General features: G+C 44.7%; 1 protein-coding gene across 2 annotated transcripts; it reads right to left on the minus strand.

Moving 5' to 3' along the window:
- Positions 1 to 951: 951 nt before the first annotated feature.
- ACOT9 (acyl-CoA thioesterase 9) lies at positions 952 to 26624 on the minus strand. Of its 2 annotated transcripts, XM_032330208.1 has the most exons (16): positions 26054 to 26622; positions 22831 to 22928; positions 21083 to 21109; positions 20406 to 20451; positions 17822 to 17992; positions 17522 to 17559; positions 13400 to 13483; positions 12886 to 12989; positions 7209 to 7282; positions 3634 to 3701; positions 2992 to 3103; positions 2733 to 2823; positions 2476 to 2561; positions 1979 to 2066; positions 1680 to 1830; positions 952 to 1258 (listed from the first exon to the last, which is right to left on the minus strand). In XM_032330208.1, exons 1-16 carry the CDS (start codon positions 26071 to 26073, stop codon positions 1170 to 1172), a joined length of 1347 nt encoding a protein of 448 aa, XP_032186099.1. In that variant the 5' UTR covers positions 26074 to 26622; the 3' UTR covers positions 952 to 1169. The 2 variants fall into 2 exon arrangements, with proteins under 2 accessions (XP_032186099.1, XP_032186100.1); XM_032330209.1 differs by lacking the exon at positions 21083 to 21109 and having other exon boundaries at positions 26054 to 26624.
- Positions 26625 to 27012: the final 388 nt, after the last annotated feature.

Genomic DNA, 27012 nt, shown 5'->3' on the forward strand with positions numbered 1-27012 from the left:
GCTAATTCTGTGACAGAACCAAGTTCGTGATCGCTGATCCCCAACCCACACTGAGGACTGCTTCCTTCTTAGGAGCACTTGCTCAGGGAGGACTCTTCTGTGCGGCCTGGGTTTTGTCTCTTCCGGACTCAGCCAACCTCCTGTTCCATCCAGGAAGACACTGTCTTGGCTAAACTCATGGGAATACCTCCCTTTGGGTTCCTAGGTGACACTGTGATACTGGACACGGACTTCCTTGCTAGATTCCCAGGAAGCAGTAGATTGTTCTGGTTAAGAGTGCTCACCACCTGGCTCTTACTAGCTGTGGGGCCGTGAGCAAGTTACTTAACGTCTCTGTGCTTCAGTTTCCCGAGTGGACTGAACTGATGGGGTTCCAGAACCTACCTCTAGCGTTGGTGGGAAAATAAATGAGCAAATACATGTCAAGTGCTTAAGACAGTGCCGTAGCACAGGGGCAAGCGTTCGGTAAGCATCTGCAGCTGTTATTATTACTGTTCTGTTTTTGAATCAGATACATCCTGGCCAGCCCCTGGCCGAGTGTGCTGAAGAGCTGCCTAGCAAACGGAAGAATGAACGTGTGGGTTCTGTGTGTCGTCATGTGCGTCCTCTCTAAACACCTCTTCTTGGTACGGCTTTAGATCTAAAGCTTCCCACAGATCCTTCCAAATGCCTTACCTTTTGTTGGATCCTTTCACCAACTTTTCTTCTGCCCTCTGCTAACAACAAAAGCTGGGAAGCAGAGGGAGGCAAAACACAGAGGAATCCTGTCGGGTTGACAGGATTTAGACAACACAGGGCAACTGCAAGGCCAGGCTTAAGGAATGCCCTCCAAATACCTTGGCAGGAAAGAGCACATACGGATATTTTGTGATACGTGTAAGAAAGGAATTTTTCCAACCGCGTATAAAGGCATTCTGCCCTAATTTCTTTACCACACAGGAGGCAACATGGTAGGGTCATGATTTAAACTGTCTGGAGAGTATTTATTGTTTAATAACTCCTCCTCCCTCTGCCCCACCCAGCTACCCTCTCGTGTACTTTCTGATCATCCTAAAGGCTGAATCCATTCTTCTCTCTGGAGGAGGAGAATAAACGCAGAAACATGTCATCAGGCCTCCGTCGGGCACTATGTCCGTGTGGAGAGTCGCTCTTCAACAAGTACGGTTTTCCTAGGGCTCCACAAGGTAGTTCTTCCTCAAGTTCACCGGTATGCTCATGGAATCAAAATGCCGCTTCCCATCTAAATACAACATGGACTCTGAAACACAGAAGAGAGAACCGTGAAGAAACCCGCAGAACCTTACAGAATTATTGAACAAACACGAGACTACTTGAGAACACGAGGCCAGCAACGAGCGTGCAAACGTGACACTGGGCACGCCCTGTGGGGCCAGGGCCAGGGCCGTGCAAGGCTCCTGAGGGAGCGGGCCTCCACTTGCGCCCCTCTCCTTGGGCTGCACCAGTCTCTGACCACCACCAGCGCCGACCTCTCAGACAACGGCCAGCCCGGGCAGAGCAGTGACAGCCACCAGCAGGCAGCAGCCCCTCAAAAGCACGATCTTCTAAAAATATGTTCCTGAGCTAACAGGCAAAGGTACACGTCCCACACAATTTAAAAGAAGGAAAATGTCTTTGAAAGTTCTTCCATTCATTAGGGACAAGCAGACACCACCACTCACCTCCGTATGTTCTGGGGAAAACCAAGGGCACTTCTTTTTCGGACATGAACGTGAAATGAAAGACATTGGTGGTCATATGCTCTTTACTCTCAAGAGAGGCCACTTCACTGTGTACTCGGACTTGAATGTACTTGTCCTGAGTAAAGCAAACCTAGGAGATGTAGACATGACAGTCACTCAAGTGCATTCGCGTGGCGGGGAAAGGCAGTCATAAGATAAACGGTGGCTTTAGAAAAACAAACTTCTCTTCTAGGCCTAAACGATAAAAAATTGTTTTTTGCCTATCATCGCACACCTACCTGCGAAGACAGAAACAGCAACGATCCAACATCCACGGGTTTTTGAAACATGATATCGTCCACTGCTACTACAAACGGTCGGGAGCCACTAACGGAAAAAGGCAGAACTGGGGTCAACCACAAAATCCACGTGATCTCTATTTCTCCCCTAACAAGGAGCTGAAGCAAAATTTCAATGATCAAAGAATAAACCTAGGGAAGGCGGAAATAATCCTACCAGTAAGCAATGGTAAGCGAGGGTCCTGAGACCAGACCACCCCTCTACCTCTTCCCTTCTGACTGCCATCACCTCTTCTCGGGTCTTGAATGTACTAAGTGACAAAGGCAGAGCAACAGCCTTTGAAAAAGTAACACCAAAGGTATGTGGGATCACTGTAATGTGTATCTAGTAACAGAGCACGTGCCCCAACACATCCAGACTGGGCCGAAATGTTTCAATTCAAGGGGGCAGTACACATTGCTTCTCAAAGGTTACAACCACCTTCCCCCCAACTCACCCAAAGTTACAGGCAGTAGCCCATCCAAGTTCATATGCTTTCCTCATAAGGAAACCACCAAAGATCCGATTGAAAATGTTGCGTTCCTATTAGACATAAAAAAAGGCTGAACATACACAAGCTCACAGCCACCCTCAAAGACAGAAGAAAGAACAATGCTGCGGAACGGAGGTCAGTTTAAAGGTGTGTCAGATTTTACGTGAGAACCACGAATGCGAGTTATCCTATTTAAAGGATTTTTCATTAACGTACAATACCTGCGGGTGGCAAACTTCCAAGCTCTTCAGTTTTGAATTCTCCATCCACACTGCGTTGGGGGGCAAAACTCGACTTTGAAAACTTACAGTCCTGTACAAACAAAAAGAGATTTGGTAAACCCTCTTGAAAGGCCAGGGTTTTACTGATGAAAAGTACAATATATGCAAACAACTCCCAGCATGCCGAGGCAGGCCTAACTGTGGAGAGGGCGAAAGTTTAAATGCTTTCACAACCTGCAATCTCACCATGCTAACTTACTTTGGATCCAGCGTGTTAAGAAACATCTCGTGGATGGTAGTCCTCTCCTCAGCACTGGGAGCCATTTTCAGTAATGACTTGGCACTGAAGGCGACCCTTCTCCCCTTGTTCACTGGAACACAGGACAATAAGGAGCTACGATCGGGGTGGGGGTCACACTATAGCACTGGGGTTCCTGACCTGCACTGCGCTGGACCCTACAAAGGGAACATTTCCAGATTTTGTAAAGCCCACAGGCAATTATACACATATCCTAGAGAAGGCTGCTGAGGCTACGTAAGCTGTCCGGCGACTCTTGGCTTCCGGAAGGAAGCTGCACCAGCTCAGGTGGGGCCAATTAAAGACCACATGGAAAGACCACCCTGGCCTAGACCCCTGCCCAGCAGTTATCTCACTGATCCATTTATTACAAAATGAGAAAGCAAATTCTTTCACTTAGTGAATACTGTCTAATTGATAAAACTGTTCTGAGAACTCCAGCGGGGAAAAAAAAATAAGCTATTTTTAATTTCAATAAATTCCTGGCATGAGAGAGACACGTGACCGCCATGAGGAGTCCATCCATACTCTTCCATAACCTCCTCTGCAGTATAGTTAATGGGCTTTAAACTGTATCTTTACGTTATAAACAAATTAATATACATTCTCCTTGTCTAAAGAGCTCTTCTTCCTCTGGGCTCTCAGGGATGAGTGGATTTACAAATGCCGGCCTAAAGAGAAGAAAAGAAAAGATTACAGTTTAAGAGGTGTCATAACCCAGTAAATATGGAAGGTTACCAATTACCCATTCATTTCAAGAAGTCTTTGCTGCTGGTCTTGGGTAATGCAGCCTGACTGCTTCCCTAATAACTCTGGAACAACTGAGGAGCTTTCCGGTCATGAACTAGTCTGTACACTAGAAAGTTCACATTTATAAAAAGGATACCACCTCTCCCTGAAAAATTTCACCTGATCGCAGTAACGAGGAAACAGCCAAAAACAGGCTGTAGAACATTCTACAGGACACCTGGCCTGGACTCTTCAAAGAATGCCAGTGTCCTGGGGTGCCTGGGTGGCTCAGTGGGTTAAAGCCTCTGCTTTCGGCTCAGGTCATGATCCCAGGGTCCTGGGATCGGGCCCCGCATCGGGCTCTCCACTTGGCCGGAAGCCTGCTTCCCTTCCTCTCGCTCTGCCTGTCTCTCTGCCTACTTGTGATCTCTGTCTGTCAAATAAATAAAACTTTAAAAAAAAGAATGCCAATGTCCTTAATATCCGGTGGTGGGTATTAAGGAGGGCACGGATCGCACAGAGCACTGCGCGTTATACGCAAACAGTGAATCATGGAACACTACAGCAAAAACTAATGATGTGCTGTACGGTGACCAACATAATAAAAACCGAATAAAATTAAAAATGTCAGCATCTTAAAAGACAGAAAATGGCAAGGGGGCTCTTTAAAAAAAAAACAAACAAACATGTTAACCACATGCAGTACATGATCCTTGATCAGATCCTGACTCAGGGGGAAGGGCTATAAAACTAGGGACAAGTGGCAAAGTGTGAATGTGGGTCGTACATTAGATAGCGCCACTATACCATTTCAATTTCTGGCTATAATAAAGGCATCGAGGTTATGTAGCAGAATGACCTTATTATCAGGAGGTACGGGCTAAAGCATCTACAGAAGTAGTCTCAAAACTTACTTTCAAGTGATTCAGGGAGAGAGTGTCCATGTGTGTACTCAGAGTGAGAGGGCCATAGAATAAGGCTGGTGGCAAAACGTTAATCGGTGACTTTAGCTGAAGCCCCATCGGTGCTCACTGCATTATCCTAGCTCTCTATAGGTGGCAAATTTCTCAAAATGGAAACAAAGATACTGAAATGGCAGCTTGGAAAATTCAAAAGCATCATCTGCAAGAGAGTTTAAATCCAGCCCTTTCCAGGGTTGGCAAGGAGGCCCAGGCCAGCGAGCAGCAGCAGGTCAGCTGGGCTGCTGGGAGGAGTGAAGAGCTGCGGGCTGCATTCTACGCTCACACCAGTCACCAGAGGACGGTTTGATCCTAACTCATTCTTCCGAGTCAGCTCTCCATGCAGCAGGAAAGGTTTCTCGCTGCAGACTCCTTCAAGTTTCTAACACAAATCAGACTCCCCACGGGCCCCTAGACTGTCCTGTACCCACAGCAACCCCATTCCATTCCCTCCCACCCCAGCACCAGTGTTTCTCTGTTTCAATGTCTTGGGTATGACTCCTGTTAGGAACCAAAAATACACCTTAAGAGGAAGAAAATATAAAGCCAAAGAAGTTAAAATCTGTAAAGTTCAATCTGACTTGGAATTGATGGTATAAACTCACAACACTGAGCATGTGTTTGTTGCTATTTAACATGCATCCTAGCTCTGTCCACTGAAAACGTGTAGAGACAATGACAAACAAGAAACAACATACAGTTCTTATGCCTGGATTCTGGTCTCTGAATACCAGTGCTCGCTGAGAGGAAACCCTGGCCTCCATGGAGAAATGGCTGATTCCAGGCCCGAGGCAGGAAATGTGTTAGATGAGCCCAAATATCCCACTGTACCAGAGAACAGGAAGACTAGAGGGGAAATATGAAAAGGGCTTTTCACAGAAGCAAGCTTAAAGGGGGTCCTACTGCACAAAGATGGTACACTCTGAGCCCCAGGAAGAACAAGGGCTGCAACTTACTGACGTCCAGACCATTAAAATCCATGAATTCACAATGACGCTTTTTTAAAAAAGCCAAAAAGTAGACAAGCCATGTCATCACTAGCTAGTCAAGCAACCCATTACTTGGAAAATGTGTAAATAAAGGGCAAGAATGAAACATTAATCCTGACTTTCCTTTACAAATCAAACTGCCCTAGTTAACAAAGGAAGGTTCTTCTTTCCAGAACTCCAGGTAGTAAATATAGGAGGAAAGACAGGATTTACCTTAATGATTAAAGCAATGATCAGCAATGGACATTCAAAGCAATGAAAGAAGGGGCACCTGGGTGGCTCAGTGGATTAAAGCGTCTGCCTTTGGCTCAGGTCATGATCCCAGAGTCCTGGGATCGAGCCCCAAGTCAGGCTCTCTGCTTGGCAGGGAGCCTGCTTCCCCCCCTTCTCTCTGCCTGCCTCTCTGCCTACTTGTGATCTCTGTCTGTCAAATAAATAATAAATAAAATCTTTATTTAAAAAAGGCACTGAAAGAAGACAGGGAGCTAGCTATTCACACGGTGACAAAGTACACTCTGGGAATACCCTGTATCCCACTAGGACCTGCAGATTATTGCTGATCACAAGAGGATCAAGTGAGCCCTCCAATGAAAAGGTCAGTTCGGTCACCACTGATCCGCCACACGCCAATCTCGGCATCACTACGTGCAGGACAATCTGTACCTGACTTGATACGTGAGATTCATTACAATTTTGAGATACATAGATCTCATCACCTACAAGATGCTCTCATTAAATAAGCTGAACCTGAAACTGATCAAAACTTTAGATCTAACTTCAGTTTACAGAAAATACTAGGGATACAGAAATAAGTGGGGGGAAAAAAAACACCATGAGGGAGCCACGAGACAAATCCAGAAAGCTGGACACTGTACAGAAGAACCCATCTGGCCCTTCAACAAGTTGATATGAAACACTCAGGGGGCAACAAGGACACATAACTGTTCTGGATTAAAAAGCCTTAAAAGATCATACAATTCTGTGAATACACTAAGAGTCATTAAACGGTACCCTTTCAATAGGTGAATTGTATGGTATGTGAATTATATCTAGATAAAGCTATAATAAAAATAAAAGGCTTAATAGACATAAAAATCAAATATAGTGCCTGAACTTTGTTTGGATCCTGAGTCGAAAAGATCATTAAAAAGATATCTGGGGAAAACTGAATATGCATTGACCATGAGAATATATTACAAACTTACTATTATTTTTGTTAGGCACTCTAATGGTAATGTATTTTTCTTAGGAAAATATCCTCATCTCTAAAGTGATCCCTACACAAAAGTATTCAGAGTGAAAGGTCATTATGTCTAGGATTTGCTTTAAAATATAACCAAATAATATAATTTGGAAAAACAGATGAAGCAAATATGGCAAAATATGTTTGAAAATTCTAAGTCTAGTTGATGGGTATATGGAAATTCATTATAGTCTTCTCTCTAGTTTTAGGTCTCTTTGAAATTTTCAAAACAAAGAATTAGGAAAAAAGAGAAATTACCCTTTATTTTCAGAATCACGAGCCACCATTACAAATGTCGCATCCAGAACAGGACAAAATTCATTGCCATGTAACTAAAGAACAATGGAAAGAAAATACAGATGTAAGAAATGCATTTACTGGGAAGACCTGCTGCAACTCTAACAGCTAGCTCGCATGCTTTGAAAAGGCTGCAATTAGAAAAAAGCGCGTTCATTAACCACCATTTGCTGAGCTGCCAGGCACAGAACTAAGCTCTGGGTGAAAGGCAGCAAGACCAAGGAGCCTGTGGTTGTGAGAGAGGAGAAAGACTTCCTAACATTCAAACAGGATCTATGCGAGAAGGGCTGGGATGACCATGACCCACAGGCTCTGGAACCACACGTGACTGAGACTCAAGGGCAAGGGTCACAGAGGGACCGGCCCCATCTGCATCATGGGACTGTCCGGCAGCGCGCAGGATTCTGCGTTCTCCGCGCCCGCCCGTCCTCACGAAGGCACACAGAGCCAGGTGAAGGGCCCTCTGCTCCCACAGATGTCAGTGTTTTCAGTTGCCAATGACCAGCCCGTTTGGTTTTCCTTAGCTGAGCCCGGGGGCTCCCAAGAAAGGGTGAGGATCAGTGACAATTCTGTGGATGAAGTGAGACATGTACAATGCACAAGGCTTTGAGGCTTTAAGGCATTTCTTAGCCTCTAGGGGTCTGTACTTGCAGGAAGGTTATGCCGTGAAGTCCCATCATCAGCTGGGGGTGTGCCAGGCTCACTCGTCAATACACCTCACCCCTCATCCTCCTCCCTGTGCCCGTTCAGGCCCCATCACCCTCCCCCTCGACCTTCTTGCCGCATCTGCTCTAAGCCTGCGGGCACTACATATAAAGCCTTCCACAACACAGCCCAGATTCCTTTCTGGCTGTCCACCAAACACCCCCCTCACACCTGCACCTTTTGCCCTAGCCACCGCTGACAACTTGGGAGGTCCTGGAACGTACTGTGCTAGTGAACCTGTCCTGTCCATGCCCGTGCCTGATGCCTTCGTCACAGCCGCCCTCCTCAGGACACTCCTCCCCAGCCCTGCCCCATCCCCCCTCCCCAGGCAGAGATCACCATTCCCTCCTTGGTTTGCTACGAGAATGGAAACGAAATCCTCCCCTGAAAGTGGTTCTCAACACAACAGATGGGTACCACCCCTGCTGGGAGCATCTGGATATGTGTCGGAGAGGTTTTTGGTTGTCACATGACTTGAGGGACATCATTAATGGGGCAGGGGTAACCAAGGAGCTAAACACCTCACAACGCAGGGGACTGTCCTGCATAACTTCCTACGTGCAATCCCAAGAGCGTCCCTGTGGAGAAACACTGTACGACGCTTCAGTACTACAGAGCCTCCCCGATTCACAGTGAGATTATATGCCAACAAACCCACCCTAAGGCGCAAATGTCATTAAGTCGAATACACATGACCTACAGAACGTCACAGCCTAGCCTAGCCTACTCGAAGCATGCTCAAGAACACTGACGTTCACCTACGGCTGTGCAGAATCATCCAACACAAAGCTATTTTATAACAAAGCACTGACTACCTCAGGTCATTTATTGAATACTGTCCTGAAAGGAAACACGGAATGGCTGCCCAGGGACAGTCGCGCTGCAAGTGTACGAGTCATCTCTTCTCAACATCACGTGGCTGCGGGGGAGCGGCAGCTCGCAGTGGCTGCTATGTTGCCTATCACTCGCCCAGGAGGAGATCAAAATTCAAACTTCAAAGTACAGTTTCTACTGAACACTGTTTCACGCCATCGTAAAGCTGAAAAATCAGCCCATCCTAAGTTGGGGGCCGTATATCACGGTCATTTACATATGTGGCGGAGTCCCTCCGCAGCAGGCACACCCTGAGGACCAAGACCATTTTCGCTCACGTCTGCATCTCTAGCACCGAGCACAAGCACCGGCAGAGAGCAGATAATTGCTGATGTATGCGTCAGGGCAGAAAATGATTGAGTATTACTAGACTGTAAACTCTAAGAGAATGAAACTTTGTTTAGCTCACCGCCGCATGCCTAGCACAGAAGAGGCCCTCCAGAAGCAATGGCTAAGGGAACAACACATGAATGGATGTCAGGAGGTGAGCTGGCCGACTCACGCCCAGATGCTGTTCTGAGGACATGTATAGCCTAGCAGAGGAGAAACAAATGTGTTCATATGCGGCTCGGTGGAGAAGAGGCGCCAGGAGAAAGGCTCAGAGCAGGGGTGGTGGGGAAGGAGGCATGGGGACGGGACAGGGGCTGCGAGCTGGAAGGATGAGGGAAGCATCCGGGCATGAGGGGGTCTGGGAGCACAGGCGGAATGCGGATCTGTGGAGCCAGAGCACGAGGACGTCAGGCCAAGAAGAAAGCATAAGCAATGATACTCATCCAACCCACAGTTCAAAGTACGTGTTACCAGAAGGAACACCTGCTAGGGCCAAACATCGAGAATGCAAAAACAAACAACGCTCTACTCTTCAGAGGTTCAAAATGTCCCGCAGCAAGCTCTAGGAAGGTATATAATGCACAGAGAACGGTCACAGAAGATTTTTGAGAAGGAAAATGAGGTGATCTGAGGTCGGCTCTGGAAGGTCTAACTGGTCCCTCAACAGAGGGACCACAGACTGCAGCAGGGAGGCTCACTGACCAGGCCCCTCCCTGGGCCTCATTCAAGGCCTCGCTGCCTCTTGTGGGACAAGAACGAAGTCAGATGAGCTGTTCTGGGTGATGAATTTGTAAGACTTGCCACAAGGCTGTGGAGGCGAAGGCGAGAATCGAGGAGGATCAGGGCTGCAGAAGAAACTGAGGTGCTCAGTTTCTTTTTTTTTTTAATTTTTATTTATTTATTTGACAGAGAGAGATCAGAAGTAGGCAGAGAGGCAGGCAGAGAGAGCGGGGGAAGCAGGCTCCCTGCTGAGCAGAAAGCCCAATGTGGGGCTCGAACCCAGGACCCTGAGGTCATGACCTGAGCTGAAGGCAGAGGCTTAACCCACTGAGCCACCCAGGCGCCCAGGTGCTCAGTTTCTAACACGCTGGATTTGAGGCAGCAGGAGCACATGCAGGGGCAGAGATGTAACAGGCGCTCGGAAGATAGGTCTGAAGGTCAATCCCAGAAAAGACTTGGGACCACCTCCACAGGAGCAATAACAAATTAACATTACTGCCAACATGGCATTAGTGCTCACTGTGTGACAGGCAATTCTACCAAGTAATTAAGACAGTTGGGTTGTTTTTTTATTCATACTTACCAAACAATATAACACGGTACTGTTTCCATGCTACACTTGAGAAAACAGAAGCTCAAAGAAGGTACCTAATCTACCCACAGTCTCATGGCTAATAAGCAGCAGAGCTGGGATTTGAACCTACAGGTACCCAAACCAAAGGCAAAGCACCTACCACCAAGTTTCCTCTCTGGAACGGAAGGATCACTCAGTTCTTGAGTTATTAGCCAAAATGGCCAATGAGAAACACAAACTTAAAACAGAAGTTTGTACTTGTCTGGGGCGCCTGGGTGGCTCAGTGGGTTAAGCCGCTGCCTTCGGCTCGGGTCATGATCTCAGGGTCCTGGGATCGAGCCCCGCATCGGGCTCTCTGCTCAGCGGGGAGCCTGCTTCCTCCTCTCTCTCTGCCTGCCTTTCTGCCTACTTGTGATCTCTGTCTCTCAAATAAATTTTTAAAAAAAGTTTGTACTTGTCTGACATTAATTTTCACTGGCTCTGTCCTCGCAATAACTCCTGCTTCTCTTTTCAACCTATTTGGCCAAGATTCAAATTACAAAGAATCCTCCAAAAAGCAGATTGGACACCAGGAATCGGAGCAGGAATCAACCATGAAAGTGGCTCAGTCAGATAAGTGTCCAACTCTTGGTTTCAGCTCAGGTCATGATCTCAGGATCCTGGGATCAAGCCCCATGTTGGGCTCTGTGCTCAGTGTGGAGTCTGTTAAGATTCTCTGCCCCATAAATAAATAAATCTTTAAAAAAATAAACAACACTCTCTGCTCACCAGGGAGCCTGCTTCCCCCTCTCTCTCTGCCTGCCTCTGCCTGTCTGTGATCTCTCTCTGTCAAATAAATAAATAAAATCTTAAAAAAAAACAGTGTGGACAAATCATAGCTATATCCCCTACGATCTGCATTTTGTTCTAAAAAATGTTAGTGTCAGTTATAGCAACATGGGAGTTAAAGAATCCAACTGCTTATATATAGCATCAAATAAAAAACTAAACTATTCTGATAAAACTTTAATTACTGCAGAGCAAGTTTCAGACTTTTCTGAAAGGTGAAATGCTTTATCATTCCAGAATAGAAAAAATGTATCTGAATAATGGGCCTACTGAATACTTTGGCATAACTGAAGAAGCCATTCTTTTTGCCCCTTATTATTTCTTTTTGAGTAAAGTTGACACACACATTACATTAGCTTCAGGTGTACAACACAGTGATTGAACAAGTTTATCCATTATGCTATGCTCACCATTTGTACTCTGAATTATCTGATTTCTGTGCTACTATCCTCTTTGAGGAACCTTTTCTGGTCAAATGTCTTTACTTCTTTATAATAGCTACTCTGAATTCTGCTCATTAGAGGAGCTGTTCCTAACTGCTGTATTGGTCTAAGTGACTGTTACGGGTTGAACAGTGTTCTGGAAAAAGATATGAAGCCCTACACCTCAGTACCTGTGAACATGACTTTACTTGGATGTAGGATGAGGTCATACTAGAGTAGGGTGGGGTCTTACTCCAACATTACTGATGTTCTCATAAGAGAGGGGCACCTGGCTGGCTCATTTGGTAGAGCATGTGACTCTCAATATTGGGGTTGTAAGTTCGAGCCCCACGCTGGGCACAGAGATTACTTAATTAAAAAAAAAAAGAAGAGACATAGAGACACAAGAGGGAAAGAGTATATGGCAATGGAGGCAGAGATTGAAGTGTCAGAGTTGCAAGCCAAGGAACGCCAAGCACTGCCAGCAAACCACCAGAAGCAAGGAAGGATTCTCCCTCTACAAATGTTAGAGGGATCATGGTCCTGCTGAGGCCTTGATTTTGGACTTCTAGCTGCCAAGCGGCGAGACAATTTGTTTGAAGCCACCTACTTCGTGGTACTTTGTTCCCGCAGCCCTAGGAAACTAACAGAGTGACCACTACCATTCATGCTTAATGGAACTCAGACTTGTGTGAATTCTCTGGGGTAAATAGCTATATGTGACTTAAAAGTAATACACACTGAACCTAAACACTAAATAATGTGTCAGTCTTTACACAGGAGGAGGACCGTTAATAACCCACCATTTACTAGGTGCCTGGGTGGCTCAGTCAGTTGACCGCCCGACTCTAGATTTCGGCTCAGGTCATGATCTCAGGGTCCTGGGATGGAGCCCCTGGTCGGGCTCCGGACTCAGCAGGGAGCCTGCTTGAGAGTCTCTCTCCCCTTCTGCCCCTCCCCACATTCGCTTTCTCTTTCTCTCTCACTCTCTCTAAAAATAAATAAGTAAATCTAAAAAAAAAAAACCAAAAACCCACCATCTGCATGACATGAACTTTCAATGATTTTTTTCTAGAAGTGGTGAGCTGTATACCTGTCCATTCACAGAGAGGTAAATACGCTTTTCTTTCACTAGGCCTGGCCGGTGGTGTTGGAACAAGCAGGCAAACTTTAGATGCATACACACCTGGAACATTTGCATCTTCACTTCCATGGATGTCTTCCCAACCCAGCTAACATGGCCACTGAACTTAATGTCCTGCTCTGGGCTTAAGCTCATCTTACACATATCTGCAAAACAGAAAATCAATCTGAGTTCAAACCATACCCCAAATTTTCTCTATTACAACTGGAAAATTTCACTTGAAATTCTGGCAAATTCTACCACATTTCCTTTTTTCTTTTTTTTTTTTAGTCTTCAAAACCAAAATAACTTTTTTGACATACAAAAGAAATTCATGTATCTTTTGGAAAACTGCAGACAATGCAAAAAATATAAAAAATAAAATGGAATCATGCAAAACCCTTCCACTCAAAGAATATTATAATAAATATGTATCTTGGAATACAGCATTCTAGACATTTTCCTTTATATATACACATAAAAATGTACCCATAAAAGGAAAATATTTCCCTTAATTTCAATAACCTCTTGTAATTACTGAGAATTCAAATTATGCTCAGAAAATAATATCGCTTACCAATCTTATCCACCAGGGCTGTAACTATTGACAAAGGAGACATCTTAGCTTCATGAATTCTGGTGTGCATGTAGCAAATAAGAACTATTAGAGAAGAGAACAAAATAAAGGAAAAATAAAATTATTTCTCAACATTTACAACTGATGCCCTGAAATTATCTTGTTTTGAAGACCCAAACCCCTATATCCCACTAGTGGTCTTATCGGAGGACCAAAGACTTTTCATACATTGAAGAGATTTGGGGATTCTCTAATCTAACTGCCCACTCAATTTTAGATTTGGTGAAGAAACCAAAGCCCAAAGCCCAAGCCTACCAGGTGTCCTGTTACCGCTGCACAGACGCGGTGCCTCAATTAGAGAAAGACCCCAGCACATGAGTCTGACAGCGTCAAACATCTTCAGAAAAGAGAAACAAATCACAAGGACTCAGCTATCTATTTTCCCTCTGATTCTTTCCTAATCATAAAGCAATTACTTCACTTAAGTTTTCCCTCCTTCCCCATAACACCCTTGACTCCTACACTGCCCTGTGGCTGTGTACTTTCCATGTTTCAATAAGCTTAGCGTGACTCTATGCGTCTTATAAATGACAACCCACTTAAAGTTGCATTATACTTCTGTGTTTGGTGGCCTCATTGCTTCCCCATGATTCATTCAAATTTGGATCAGTTACCCTCAGGGCCCAGGGTCTGCATCCTATAAATATTAGTTAAGTGAGAATAAATCCTTCCATCCATGCGCCTGCTAAAGGATGCACTGGGGGAACGAGAGGATAAGGCAGGAAAGGCCATTTAAAAGCCTCTGTGGTGCTCATAAAATAAATCGTGTGTGGCTGACCTATGGCAGTACCAATGGAAATGAAAAGATCCTAGAGTTAAGAAGAAGGTACACTTGGCAAGATTGTAATAACCCCAGGTCTTTAGCTCGCCTGAGTGAATATGGTACACCATTCACTGAAAAAGAGAATACAAGAAGAGTAGAATGGACTATTTTCAACATGTTAAATTTGAGAAGCCTGTGGCATATCCACATGGAGATGTCCAGGAGGACAAATGGGTCTAGAATTCAGAAAAGCAAGGCAAGAAACACAGCTTCCTAAGGATTCCACATACTGAGAACAAGTAAAGCACTGGCAGTAAATGCGATCATTTATAGTGAGCATACAGATAAGCAAGAAAGCGCAGAAGACAAAACCCTGGGCATAACCAACATTGAAAAGGTTACTAGTGAAAGAGGAACCCACAAAGGAGACTAGGAGAGAACAGCCAGAGAGGCAGGACGAAATGTCCCCAAAGCCCAAGGATGAGTTTGGCAATATTAGGAACCACAAAGGGATCAGGTAAGCCTTGGGCACCCATTAGATCATGAAATAAGGGGGCCAGTGGAGGGCTTGGCAAGAGCAGTTCAATGGCAAGGACGAGCAGAAGCCAAAACATGTGAGACTGCGAAGTAAACAGAAGTCAAGACATAAAGGAAATAAGAGCAAATGACTTTTTCTAACACGTTCCAGAAAGTTAGCTCTGAAGTGGGGGAGAAAGTTCGACAGTGTTGTAAGGGAAGGTGGCTTTACATAGTCTTCCTTGTAGGATGGAAGAACCTTGAACATGTTTATGAGCTGAAGGAAATGTGAACTTGAGAAAAGGCTTGAGATACGAGAAAGCATAGGTGATAAGGCAAATTGCTGGAAGAACTAGAAAGAACAGAATCAAGTCAACAGGTGAAAGGAACAAACAACAGCAGGAGCTAGGGAGCCCAATGTGGAGCTCGATCCCCGGACCCCAGGATCATGACCTGAGCCAAACGCAGACACTTAACTGACTGAGCCACCCAGGTGCCCCTGACCAGGTTTATTTAATCTGAAGGGACAAGCAGCTGGGTGTTAAGCCTAACAATGGACTTAATGTCTATATTGTAGAAGTCATTAGAGTCTTTCTTTAAATCCTTTCCCAACAGTTCAGTCCAAAAGTCATTATTAAGAGCAAGTAAGGTAGCCCAGAGTAGGATGCTGAAGCCCAAATGGGGTCAGGAGGACATAAAGAAGGAGGCAACAAGAGCAGTGGCCCGGCATGTTGCAGGCTGCGCACAATGACAACGGTGACCCTGCAGAAGGGGACCTAGGACGAATCCCAGTGAGATGAGGGGAGCATCCATGATGGGTCCGTGAGGGGATGGGGTGGCAGAGGTATGAAATTAGTTTCATGCAGCCGACACTGATCAAATAAGTAAATGGATTTAGAAAAATGGAGCCAGCTGGAAATGGAATTACAAATACAAAAAGGGAAGAAATCAATGAACCTGTGGTGCTGAACCAGAATTGGAACTGTCAGCATGAACTCATCATTTTCATAGATGGATAAACAGACAGAGAGAAAAGCATAGATGTAAATGTATGTGCATGTGCATAGATTCCCCACCTCATGGACTGAAAGGGCATAGGAGCAGTGACACCCCAGCAGCGAGGACCACTCCCAGCACCGTTATCTTGGTTTCCAATTACCATTCTCCATCAAGAAGAACCAGAGCTCCTTGGAGCTTTGGCTGATTCTGGGACGAAGTGAGGGAAAATACAAATAAGCCTAGAATGTCTTCCTATGCCAGAAAGTGAGGACATGCTCAAAGAATGACAGGGACACATCAAAAAAAAAAAAAAAGAAGAAGAAGAAAAAAAAAAGAAAGAAAGAAAGGAAAACACAAAAGCACAGGCCAGTGTGAAAGGACCAGGACAGTCCCAGCCCAATCTGAGCACCACAAGAGATGAAAGTGACCTATCATAATCCACTCAATAAAATAGGAATCCTTGAGTCCATATAGAGTTTAAAATAATAAATTGGAGGTCTGATGAGAAATGGACTGTTTATAAGGTCTTAACTTACCTGCCTACCAGGTACGTATTCATTACAAAGGAGTAAAGAGTAACTTTACAGTGAAGAAGTCTGGCTGAATAAAATTCCATCAGAAATGATGAGTACCCACCGTGTGCATCAGTGTGGACGGGACTGGAGGAGATTATGCTAAGTGAAGTAAGTCAAGCAGAGAAAGATAATTATCGTATGGTTTCATTCGGAGGACCATAGGGGAAGGGAGGGAAATCCAAAGGGGGAGAAATCAGAGAGATGAACCATGAGAGCCTATGGACACCGAGAAACAATGTGGGGATTTCATGGGGAAGGGGTAACCAGGTGATGAGTATTCAGGAGGGCACGTGCTGTGATGAGCACTGGGTGTTATACTTAACTAACGAATCATTGAACACTGCCTCAAGGACTAACTATGTACTAAACGGTGGCTAGCTGAACATAATTAAAAAAAGAAGAAGAAGAAGAAGCCTGGCAGACACCACCTTCAACAAGGAATCAGAGTTAACATCCCAGTGATGGGACAAATGACAATATTGCACCAGTTGATGAGCTGCAGTAAGAACACACCATCGTTTCTGTGATGTTCCTGCCAAAGATGCAGGTCTCAAATCTAATCATGGGGAAGCACCAAATAAACTGAAATTGAGAGAAATTCCACAAAAGAATTTTTGCCTATCACCTTCAAAAGTATCAAGGTCTTTGAGATCAGAGAAACACTGAGGAGCTGTTCTTGACACAACAACTAAATGCAACATGTGATTCAGAACTAGATCCTTTCTACTACAAAGGACCACTAGTGAAAGGTGAATGGGGTCCGAGGATTACAGAATCTCAAGGAGCAGGGTTAATTTCCAGATTTTGATGGCTGTATTGTGGTTATGACGAAGAACGTCCTTGTTTGTAAGAAAGACTAATGAAAACCACGGGGGGTGATGGGTGAAGTCATTATCTTACATGACTCAGAGAAGAACAATTCTTTGTACTGTGCTAGCAACTTTCCCATAAATTTAAGACTTTTTGAAAAGTAATTAGAAAGAAGAATTAATGAGATTACAACTGTTAAACAGGAATCTACTTTTCAGGAAAAAAGTTATGACAATTCAGAGGTAACAGAGACTCTTCTTTTACTCCCCTTTTAGAATATCCTCATCTGTGCAAGTTAAAGAATTTAAAAGTCCCCTCCAGCCAAAGGATTCAATGTGTATCTATAGAATTACTGAAATAGTAAATATCTATTTAGAAATACTAAAATAATACCAGTACCTCCTAAGCTGTCAAGGTCCTCAAGAATCCTGCCAAATCTGTGAAATAAAGACAACTGCGATTAAATGAAAATCGTGATGATCATCCCTTAAAAAGGAAGAACAGTTCGGAGAGATGAAAGGTTCTCAAACTGATTGTGGTGACGGCTGCCTGACTCTCCGAATACCCTAAAAACCACAAAACTGCTCACTTTACATAACTGAATAGTATGATATGGGAATTACATCTCAAAGTCACAGTGATTAAAGGAAATAAAATAAAAACAAAAAAATGACAGCAATAAAAAGAGCACTGTGTTACCTTATGGTGTTTTGAACAGTCAAATATTTCTCTCGTAATTCAGGCTGACTACCCAAAGGCAAGAGAACCTCAATATAACTGTCTCTCATTCTCCTGGGCGGCAGTCCTTTCTGTGACTCGGCCAAGAAACTCTGAAGTAATTTTCTTTCCTCCATTGCTTTCACATGGTCTCTGAGAAGAAAGGATGCAAACTTCAGGAAACACAGAGGCAGGGCTAGCCCACATGCCAGTGACATGCAAGCACACCAGACACTATCAAAGGAGGAAAACAAAGGTCTGGACCTACCTCGTCCGCTCTTCCTTCCCTCCCTCCCCACCTGACACGTGGTGGAATTAAGAATTTTCTGTTAAAATACCTTGGGCTTGTAGATTTAAAAAAACACTTATAAGTGATAGAGATACACCCAAACCAACCATATATTCTCTTCATCAAAAAGGGTATTCAAAAAACAGAACACCTGACACTGAATTTAAAATGCAGCGATGGGGGACGCCAGGGTGGCTCAGTTGGTTGAGCCACTGCCTTTGGCTCCGGTCATGATCCCAGGGTCCTGGGATCGAGTCCTGCATCGGGCTCCTTGCTCAGTGGGGAGCCTGCTTCTCTCTCTGCCTCTGCCTGCCACTCTGCCTGCTTGAGTTCTCTCTCTCTCTCTCTCTGACAAATAAATAAATAAAATATTTTATTAAAAAAAAATGCAGCGATGGACACAAACATGTGTATGGGCTAAAGAACACAGTGGCCATTGAACACCATATTCCCATTCCTCATCTTGACAATTCTTACATTCTCTGTGCCCCAGTTCGCTCGCTCGCTCTCTCTCTCTCTCTCTGCCTTCAATTTCAGAAGAGACAGAGGAAGAAAAATGGAGCATATCCAAAAGAAGTACAGAAGGCAGAGCAAAAGGTAAAGAGGAAGAGAACGTGAAAAGGAGACGGAAAGGGAAGAAAAAGAAGAGATAATTGAAGTGGGACAGGACAGAGAGACAAGGGGATAGGAACCGAAAATGTTGACAACATCATTAGTTCAGATGTCTTTCTAAGTTTCACTTACAAGATATTATTGCCAGAAACTGTTAGCTTACCAAAAATAGAGGGGGTAAAGGAACAAGTTAAACGGCATCAGGTAAATCCTAAATACGGAACATTCTACAGGACAAATGGCTTGACCTCTTTAAAGTGAAGCTCACAGAAAAAAAAAAAAAGGAGGGAGGGTAATTGTCTACTATTCCAGATTAGGGGAGACCAAAGAGCCATAACCACTAAAGGCAATATACAATCCTTTATTGGATCTTGGTATTTTTTTAAAAGCTTTAAAAGATATTTGAGGAATTACTATACATTACTATAAATTTACATCTGTAAGAGAATATCCTGTTTGTTAAAGTTACATAATTGCTGATTTTGTTACACAAGAGTATTCATTTATTGGAGATACACGCTGAAGTGTCATACTATCATGATACCTATAATTCACTTAGAAATAGTTCAGCCAGGAGTGCCTGCGTAGCTCAGCGGTTAAGCATCTCCCTTTGGCTCAGGTCATGATCCTGGGGTCTTGGGATCGAGCCCCACATCAGGCTCCCCGCTCGATAGGAAGCCAGCTTCTCCCTCTCCCACTCCCCCCGCTTGTGTTCCCTTTCTCTGCATCTCTGCATCTCTCTCTGTCAAAGAAATAAATAAAATCTTTAAAAAAAAAGAAATAGTGGAAAACCCTAAGTATCCAATCAAGATGGTAGGGACACAGGTATTCATTTTTTCTACTTTTCAGTAATTTGAAAATTTTCATATAAACAGTTAAAAAGAAGTCCTTAGGGCGCCTGGGTGGCTCAGTGGGTTAAAGCCTCTGCCTTCAGCTCAGGTCATGATCTCAGGATCCTGGGATCAGGTCCCACATCGGGCTCTCTGCTCAGCGGGAGCCTGCTTCCTCCTCTCTCTCTGCCTGCCTATCTGCCTACTTGTGATCTCTGTCAAATAAATAAATAAAATATTAAAAAAAAGAAGTCCTTAGATAATTTCTACACCAACAATAGATTATTTTATGTCTAGTGACTGCTTTTTCTTTTTGTCTCATTTAGTTTCAAAATTTGGTATGCCAAAAAGTTTATTATCTTATTTCACGGTGGGGAAGTACTCAGAGACCGGGTTAACTATGAACTGACAAGAAGCAATAAAAAGTCAGGATGCGTGAAAGAGAAAAACCAAGAAACTTGGGTTTAAGTCCCAAACCCTAATACTTAATCCTTCAGTCTCTCTGAGTTTCAGTTTCATCATCAGTAAAAAGGATAGGAATATATGCCATAAGCATGTCACAGGTTTTGCTGAGAACCAGTGAGGTAAAATACCCGAAAACACTGTGAAAAAGGCAGAGTGTGTATAAATCACGATATTTTATGACAACAGTACATCAAATGATGATTATGTTGGAATGTTGGTCTTCTCCCCCCAAGTAAAAAATAAAAACCTCTCAACCCATTTCCGAACACGGGACCCCTTCCATCCCTACACTAAGACCACCAGCTGGGCCTAAATACAGCCTTGCCTTGCCTATAGGGATAAAGAATGAATGACCACAAAGCGTGCTTACCTCCAGTTTGTGGAGGCTCCTACGATCTCCCGCAACTTATCACGAACTAAAATAAAAATAAAGAGGTCACTCCAAGAAACAAAGAAAAATTGCAACTGGATTATGGCAATGAGTTCAAGAACTATGAAAAGCAGTTAATTAAAAAAAAAAAAGAAAAGCAGTTCATGTGCTCAAAAGCTTTAAAGAATGATTAATTTCCATTTAATGCCACAACAAACAGCTCAGGAAAGGGATCAAGCCTCTGCTTTCTAAAAACCTGAAACAACTATTGTCTCCTCAGAGCAAAAAAGAATGCTCTGGTGCCAATCACTGGGATTTATTTACACAAACAAAAAAGGGTAACTCCAATCGTTCATCAGGTGGGGCAGTATCACAGTCAGTAGGAGCCCCTTTATGAAGGAGATATTATGACCAAAATTGTCACCTCCTTTTAGGCAGTAATAGATCAGACTGCTTAGTGCAGGGACTAACACTGGTAGCCAAGTCTCATTCTGATTTTTTATACTATCCTAAGTGTTAGAGAAGTTTAAGACACAAAAATGAAGCAAAGACATAGATCAAGGAAAAGCAAAGAAAGCAATTTAATTTTAGTTAATGCTCAAAATGTGCAAGAGTGAATTAATGCCAAAAAGAATTAAGCACTTAAAAAAAAAGTTGATACGAATTACCACACACACCGTGATTCACATGTATAGGTGAACATGCTATATGGATAAAGGGAAAATAAATTAGATAAGCAGTGGAAATTAAAGACTAAAAAATAAATCTATTTACATGCATTTATATAGGATTCATAAAATATATATTTTAGTTACAGGAAATTAACTATAGCAATCCTTGGTCCTTCAATAACTAACTGATCAAAACAAAATAAGGTTAGATAAACATGTACTTTAATGAAAAATAGTTGATTTTTCTGTCAAACAGTTGTTATATGCCATAAATTTGGTACAAACTCTAATTACAACTAAATCATCAGGGTGCCTGGGTGCCTCAGTCGCTTAAGTGTCTGACTCTTGGTTTTGGCTCAGGTCATGATCTCAAGAGTTGTGAGATCGAACCCCACACTGGGCTCTGAGCTCAACCTGGAGTCTGCTTGGGATTCTCTCCCTCTCACTCAGTCCCTCCCCCTATGTTCTTGCGCTTTTGCTCTAAAATAAAAGAAATAAATAAAACCTTTAAAAAAAACAACTAAATCATAGAGAACTGCAAAATATACAGGCATACCCCCATGCTATCGCATTTCACTTTATTGTCCCTTACAAATAGGATGTTTTTTACAAATTGAAATGTTGTGGCAACCCTGCATCAGTGCCATTTTTCCAACAGCATTTGGTCACTTCATGTCTCTGTGTCACATTTGGCAATTCTTGCAATATTTCAAACTTTTTCATAATGATTATATTTGTTATGCGGATCTGTGACCAGTGAGCTTTGATGGTACTATTTTAATTGCTTTGATATGTACACTGTTTTTTAGACATAGCACTATCGCTAACAGATTACAGTGTAGTCTCTACAGTATTGTTAACAGACTACAGTATAGGGTAAGCGTAACTTCTAAATGCACTGGGAAACCAACAAATCGATTTAACTCACTTTGTTGTGATCTTCACTTTATTGTGCTGGTCTGGAACTGAACCTGCAATATCTCTGAGGTATGCCTGTAACCACTAGGATACTGGAGGGGACTGGAGGGTCAGAGGGAGAAGCAGACTCCCCACCAAGCAGGAAGCCCGATGCGGGACTCCATCCCAGGACTCCAGGATCATGACCGGAGCCAAAGGCAGTTGCCCAACCAACTGAGCCACCCAGGCGCCCCAACCAAGCAAGGATTAATAGCCTCTCTAACAAAACTATAGATTAGGAGCATTTAGTTGCTACAAATGAAGAGCCCATGACTTACTTATACAACAGGTGTCTTTTGTCCATGTTTTCCCCTTTAGTACTGATACAAGGAAGGTGGAAATCATTTACTGAAAGAGCTCCATCTCCCAGGCTCCCAGGAACAAAAGCTCCAAAATTCTGAATGTGGTTTCTACTGAAAACTATACTGATCATTTTATAAATGAGAAGTTTATGAAAGGTCTATCTTTAAGGTGGCACCTGGTGGCTCAGTTGGTTATGCCACTGCCTTCATGACTCAGGTCATGATCCCAGATATCCTGGGATCGAGTCCCATATCAGGTTTCCCCTGCTCTGCAGGGAGCCTGCTTCTCCTTCTCCTTCTGCCTGCCACTCCCCCTGTTTGTGCTCACTCTCTCTCTCTCCGTGTGTGTCAAATAAATAAATAAAATATTTTTTAAAAAATCTACTTTTAGTATGTCTCATTTGTCCTAAACTACCTATCTATATGGCTCCCAAGTAAGACAGATTTGTTTTTTTTTTAACCACGTGGGCCTAAAAGGTAAACACCCATGCTTACCTTCATGCATATGGATAACTCCTTTTTTCTCTGGATTCTGGGATCCTTGAGTCAATCTTCTGCCAGGAATAAGCAGTCCCTTGTTCAAGGAACAAAACCTACGAAACAAGATAAAACACACTGGACTAGGTTCCCCGGCTTCTAGGCAACCCCAAAAACCAGCCCCTCCTCCTAGAACACTTGGCCATCCCACATCCTTAGTATATACTTTCCTGTAAGGGTCTGTACTTATTTCTCCAGTGTATGTATATTTCCATATGATGCTATTCTATAAATCATCTCTCCAACTGGAGTAAACATTTCATGAGAGCAGAGAACAATTAGCTAACAATCTATAAAATAAATAAAAGATATCAGCCAGGTTTAATGGATCTACTCTTGCTTTTTTATTAACTTCAGAAGCCCAGAATCAATTTGGTAAACAGTTAAGTAAATTAATTATGAACGTCTATTATTAAACATGAACGTTTATTTTGTTCTTTATTCTCACACCATAAGCTAAAGCCAATTGTAAGTTAATCAGTTTGAAAACAGAATTAGGGGCGCCTGGGTGGCTCAGTGGGTTAAGCCTCTGCCTTCGGCTCGGGTCATGATCGTAGGGTCCTGGGATCGAGCCCCGCATCAGGCTCTCTGCTCAGCAGGGAGCCTGCTTCCCCCTTTCTCTGTCTGCCTCTCTGCCTACTTGTGATCTCTGTCAAATAAATAAATAAAATCTTTTTAAAAAAAGAGAGAGAAGAAAACAGAATTAGCCCTCTCCAGACTCAAAGAGAATATTTATTGGACTGGGGCAGAAATCTCCTAGTCCCCAAACAAAATAAAAACCATTGCCCAAATGTGCCTAGCCTAGTCTGCCAAAATAAGTTAAGTTGGTTTCAGTTCACTGTTTACATGTTGACTCCTAATCGCTCACTATCACATCAGGGATAACACACGTATAGTATCAGAGATTAACAAAACAATCTCCTGAATGCAAGTTGAAGAAAGCAAGGCAGTGGAGAGGTCCAGAACCCCCAATATTGTTACTCATTCTAGTTCAAATTATTAGTAAATTCTTACTACCGCATGCCAGGACAAGCGAGGACTAACTCCCCACCACCCCCCAAAAAGTTTTTTCATCTGTAAAATGGGGTGGTTATAGTGCCTTATCCTATAGGACTGTCATAAGGAGAAAGAAGTTCACATACACACATGCGCGCATGAATGCATCTGCAGTAAGATGTATTTTTCACAATCTCGGGCTACTTCTCTTTTATATATGCAGCACTGAGGTGGAGGGAGCATCAGAATGGTTTCATCACTACCCAACACCTCAGTGTCTCAGGGATATTGGTTTATCCCCTGATTAGCTCTCTGGAGTTTTACAGTGACATTCCTAGGTAGGCCTTTAGAAGAAACTGTCAAGAGCCTTTGAGACATTCAGGCCCAAGGACTCTGTGATTGAACTTTTCCAATGAAAGAAGATCAAGGAGGCCAATCTCTTCACGTCTTGCCTAGGAAGTCACCGAAGTCACCTACGGTGTGAGCAGAAGTGTCTTAGCTCTGTTCTGGGTCCCAAGCTTAGTGTAGGTGTCCAGGAAGAGTTTTCAGCACATTAACAGGCAATGCCACCACATACCCTGCACTCTGCGGAAATGCCTCAATTTAGAACCTGAACAAAGGTGACTCTTTGTTGAGTCTGGGGGGAGAAAAGAAGCTACAAAGACTGCCCACTTGTCAAATAACCTAATCATCTCAAACAGTCAGTACTCGTTGATGAACTCTTGCACTCACTGAACACTAACAGAGTACCTGCTTAAGCTTCAACAGAACTCACAAGAAAGGAACGCAGGTTTATGGGAGTTCAGGGCAAAGAAAGAGACCTCCAAGGCGGAGAGAAGATCAAACAAGGATTCCTTGGGGAAAGGCACATGGCAAGACCATGTAGCTTTTTTTTTTTAATTAACACTGATTGATTGATTGATTGATTGATTGACAGAGAGAGCACCGCATGCAAAAGCAGGAGGAGCGGGAAAAGAAGAACCAGACCCCCCCACTAAAAAGGGAGCTGGATGTGGGGCTTGATCCCAGGACCTCGAGATCACACCTGAGCCGAAGGCAGGCACTTAAGTGAGCCACCCAGATGCCCCAAAACTATGTAGCTTTGTGGAAGGCCCCTCCCATCATGTCCAATGTAACCTGAAGTCAACTGTGGCCCTTCCTGTAATGTAACACTGTCTAAACAATGTTAACAAAGCTTTTATTTTTTAAGTTCTATGAAAGAGAGGGAGAGAACCTTTTTCAACCAATAGCAAGATCCATCAGGACAGTGAGTGAGTGAGAGAGAGAGAGAGAAATATCCACGATCCCTAAGAGAAATGATGGAGTTCAGGGTCAGCGCAAGTGTGGGCCACACTGAGTTGGTGGCACCTGTAGTGGGATGATTTCAAACGCTGTAACCGGGTAAGGCCCCTGGGGACCTTGCTGGGCGCAAAGAATCTGGGGACAGCTGGAGTGCTCGGGTGCAAGGAGCTGGGGGAGAGCCAGACTTGTCCGAGAGTCTAAGCCCCTAGGCATTAAGTGGGCAAGCTGGCATGTGACACATACAAAAAGGCATCCTCCTAGTCCAAGTAGCCTAATCAAGTCCCCCACCTCGCGCCCTTGCTGCTCATTAGGTAAAATTTAGATGAGCACCAAAGGCCCCAGGCACACGGTCCTAGTGAGCTCCTGACAGCCCAAGAGGTACCCCGCAATCTCTGCACATATTAATCTCTGCGCACTTTACCCAGAGTCCAAGTGGTCAAGCACTTAACCCGAAAATGCTCTCCAAAGGAGGGCAAGGAGTTGGAAAGTTAATGTGGAAACCTAAATGCGAGCTTTCCGGCAAGGGGCTAACTCCAAACCACACCCCTGATGAACACAGAGAAAGGAATTTCAAGGAACACCCAACTTCCTCCCTTAAAGTGCCGCTTCGCTTTTAATACCAAACTGCTCCAGAAGCCTTTAAGGTGGGGGTCGCTGCGCCCCACCGTAAGCCAGACGGCAGCGGTCCGGGCGCGGTGGTGGAAGCCAGGGGCCCCTTCCCACCCAGGGGGCCCCTTCCCACCCAGTCCCCCTTTCTGCCCCCAAACCAGCGCATGAGTCCCTGCAGCTGGCAGCCGGTTCCTTCCGCCCAGGCCCGCTAGCAGCCCGGAGCGCGAGCGTGAGCGACCCCAGGACGGCGCCACGCCGGCCCCCTGCTACCTACCGCAGCGCCGCCCGCCTCATCGCGCTCTGCGGCCGCGTGCACCACCGGAGACCCGGGCCACGCGAGCCGGTCGGCGGGGGGAAGTTGAGGGAATAGAGAGCGCGAGCGCGGGCCCCGCCGTCGCTCCCCACGACCGCACCCTCACGGAGCAGCCGCCCGGGGGCGGAGCCTCGCTGCTCCGGGGTGGGGGCTCGCGGCGGCCCGGGGGTGGTGCGCGGTGCCTGCAGCCTCTGTCATTGGCGGGAAGCCGGAGTCGGTCGCGGGGGAGCTTCCCACTCAGTCGGCGGCGCCGGGCGTGTTGCCGCCCGGAGGACAGACCGATCCCCGCCATTATCGATGAAAGGCACCGCGCAGCACGGACAGTGTGACGTGGAGGCCAGGGGTCGTCGGAGCTTGTCTCCGTTATGGCACCGCGCCCTACGCCGCGCCATCTTGACCCCCACGCCTCGACTCCCGAGCTGTGGTTCTTGCCCTTAGCGGCGCGCCGGAATCTTCTGGGCAGCTTTCCAGAACCCTGCTGCCTGAGCCCCACCCTCTGGGGATTCCTCTATAGCTAGGAGTCGGCTCTGGTCTTCAGGACGCCTAAAGGCACCCCGAGGTGATGCTTACGTAAGCGAAGTCAGAAACCACTGACCTAAAGGGAAACAATCGTTTCTATGCTAATCTCGGCCTGCCCCCTAGTGTTTGAAAGTTGGAGATTTTGGCTGGCCCAGAGATTTCAAGGCCAGAATGAGTATGATTTTACCCTAAGACCTGATTCTCCATTTCATTCAGCGAATGCTTATTAAGCCGTGTGCAGTGCGCCAGACGCTGTTGAAGATGCTGGGGATGCAACAAAATAGACAAAAATCCCTGCCCTTAGGGGGCTTACTTTAGAAGGAAAACAAGTCAGCAAGTTAGCAAAGAAGATAATTTCAAACGTCATAAAGCAGTCTAAGGAAGAAACAAAACAAGATGAT

The sequence above is a fragment of the Mustela erminea genome, chromosome X (assembly GCF_009829155.1).
Source record: "Mustela erminea isolate mMusErm1 chromosome X, mMusErm1.Pri, whole genome shotgun sequence".
Taxonomy (NCBI): domain Eukaryota; kingdom Metazoa; phylum Chordata; class Mammalia; order Carnivora; family Mustelidae; genus Mustela; species Mustela erminea.

Excerpts from the sequence above, each read along its gene's own strand:
- ACOT9 (XM_032330208.1), bottom strand. The coding sequence starts at position 26,073 with ATGAGGCGGGCGGCGCTGCG. Across the intron at positions 3,104-3,633 it reads GCTCTTTAGACAAGGAGAAT|TGAACAAGGGGAGAAGGGTC; the intron begins GTATATTAATTT and ends CCTGTGTTCCAG. Across the intron at positions 2,562-2,732 it reads TGGAAGTTTGCCACCCGCAG|GAACGCAACATTTTCAATCG; the intron begins GTATTGTACGTT and ends TATGTCTAATAG.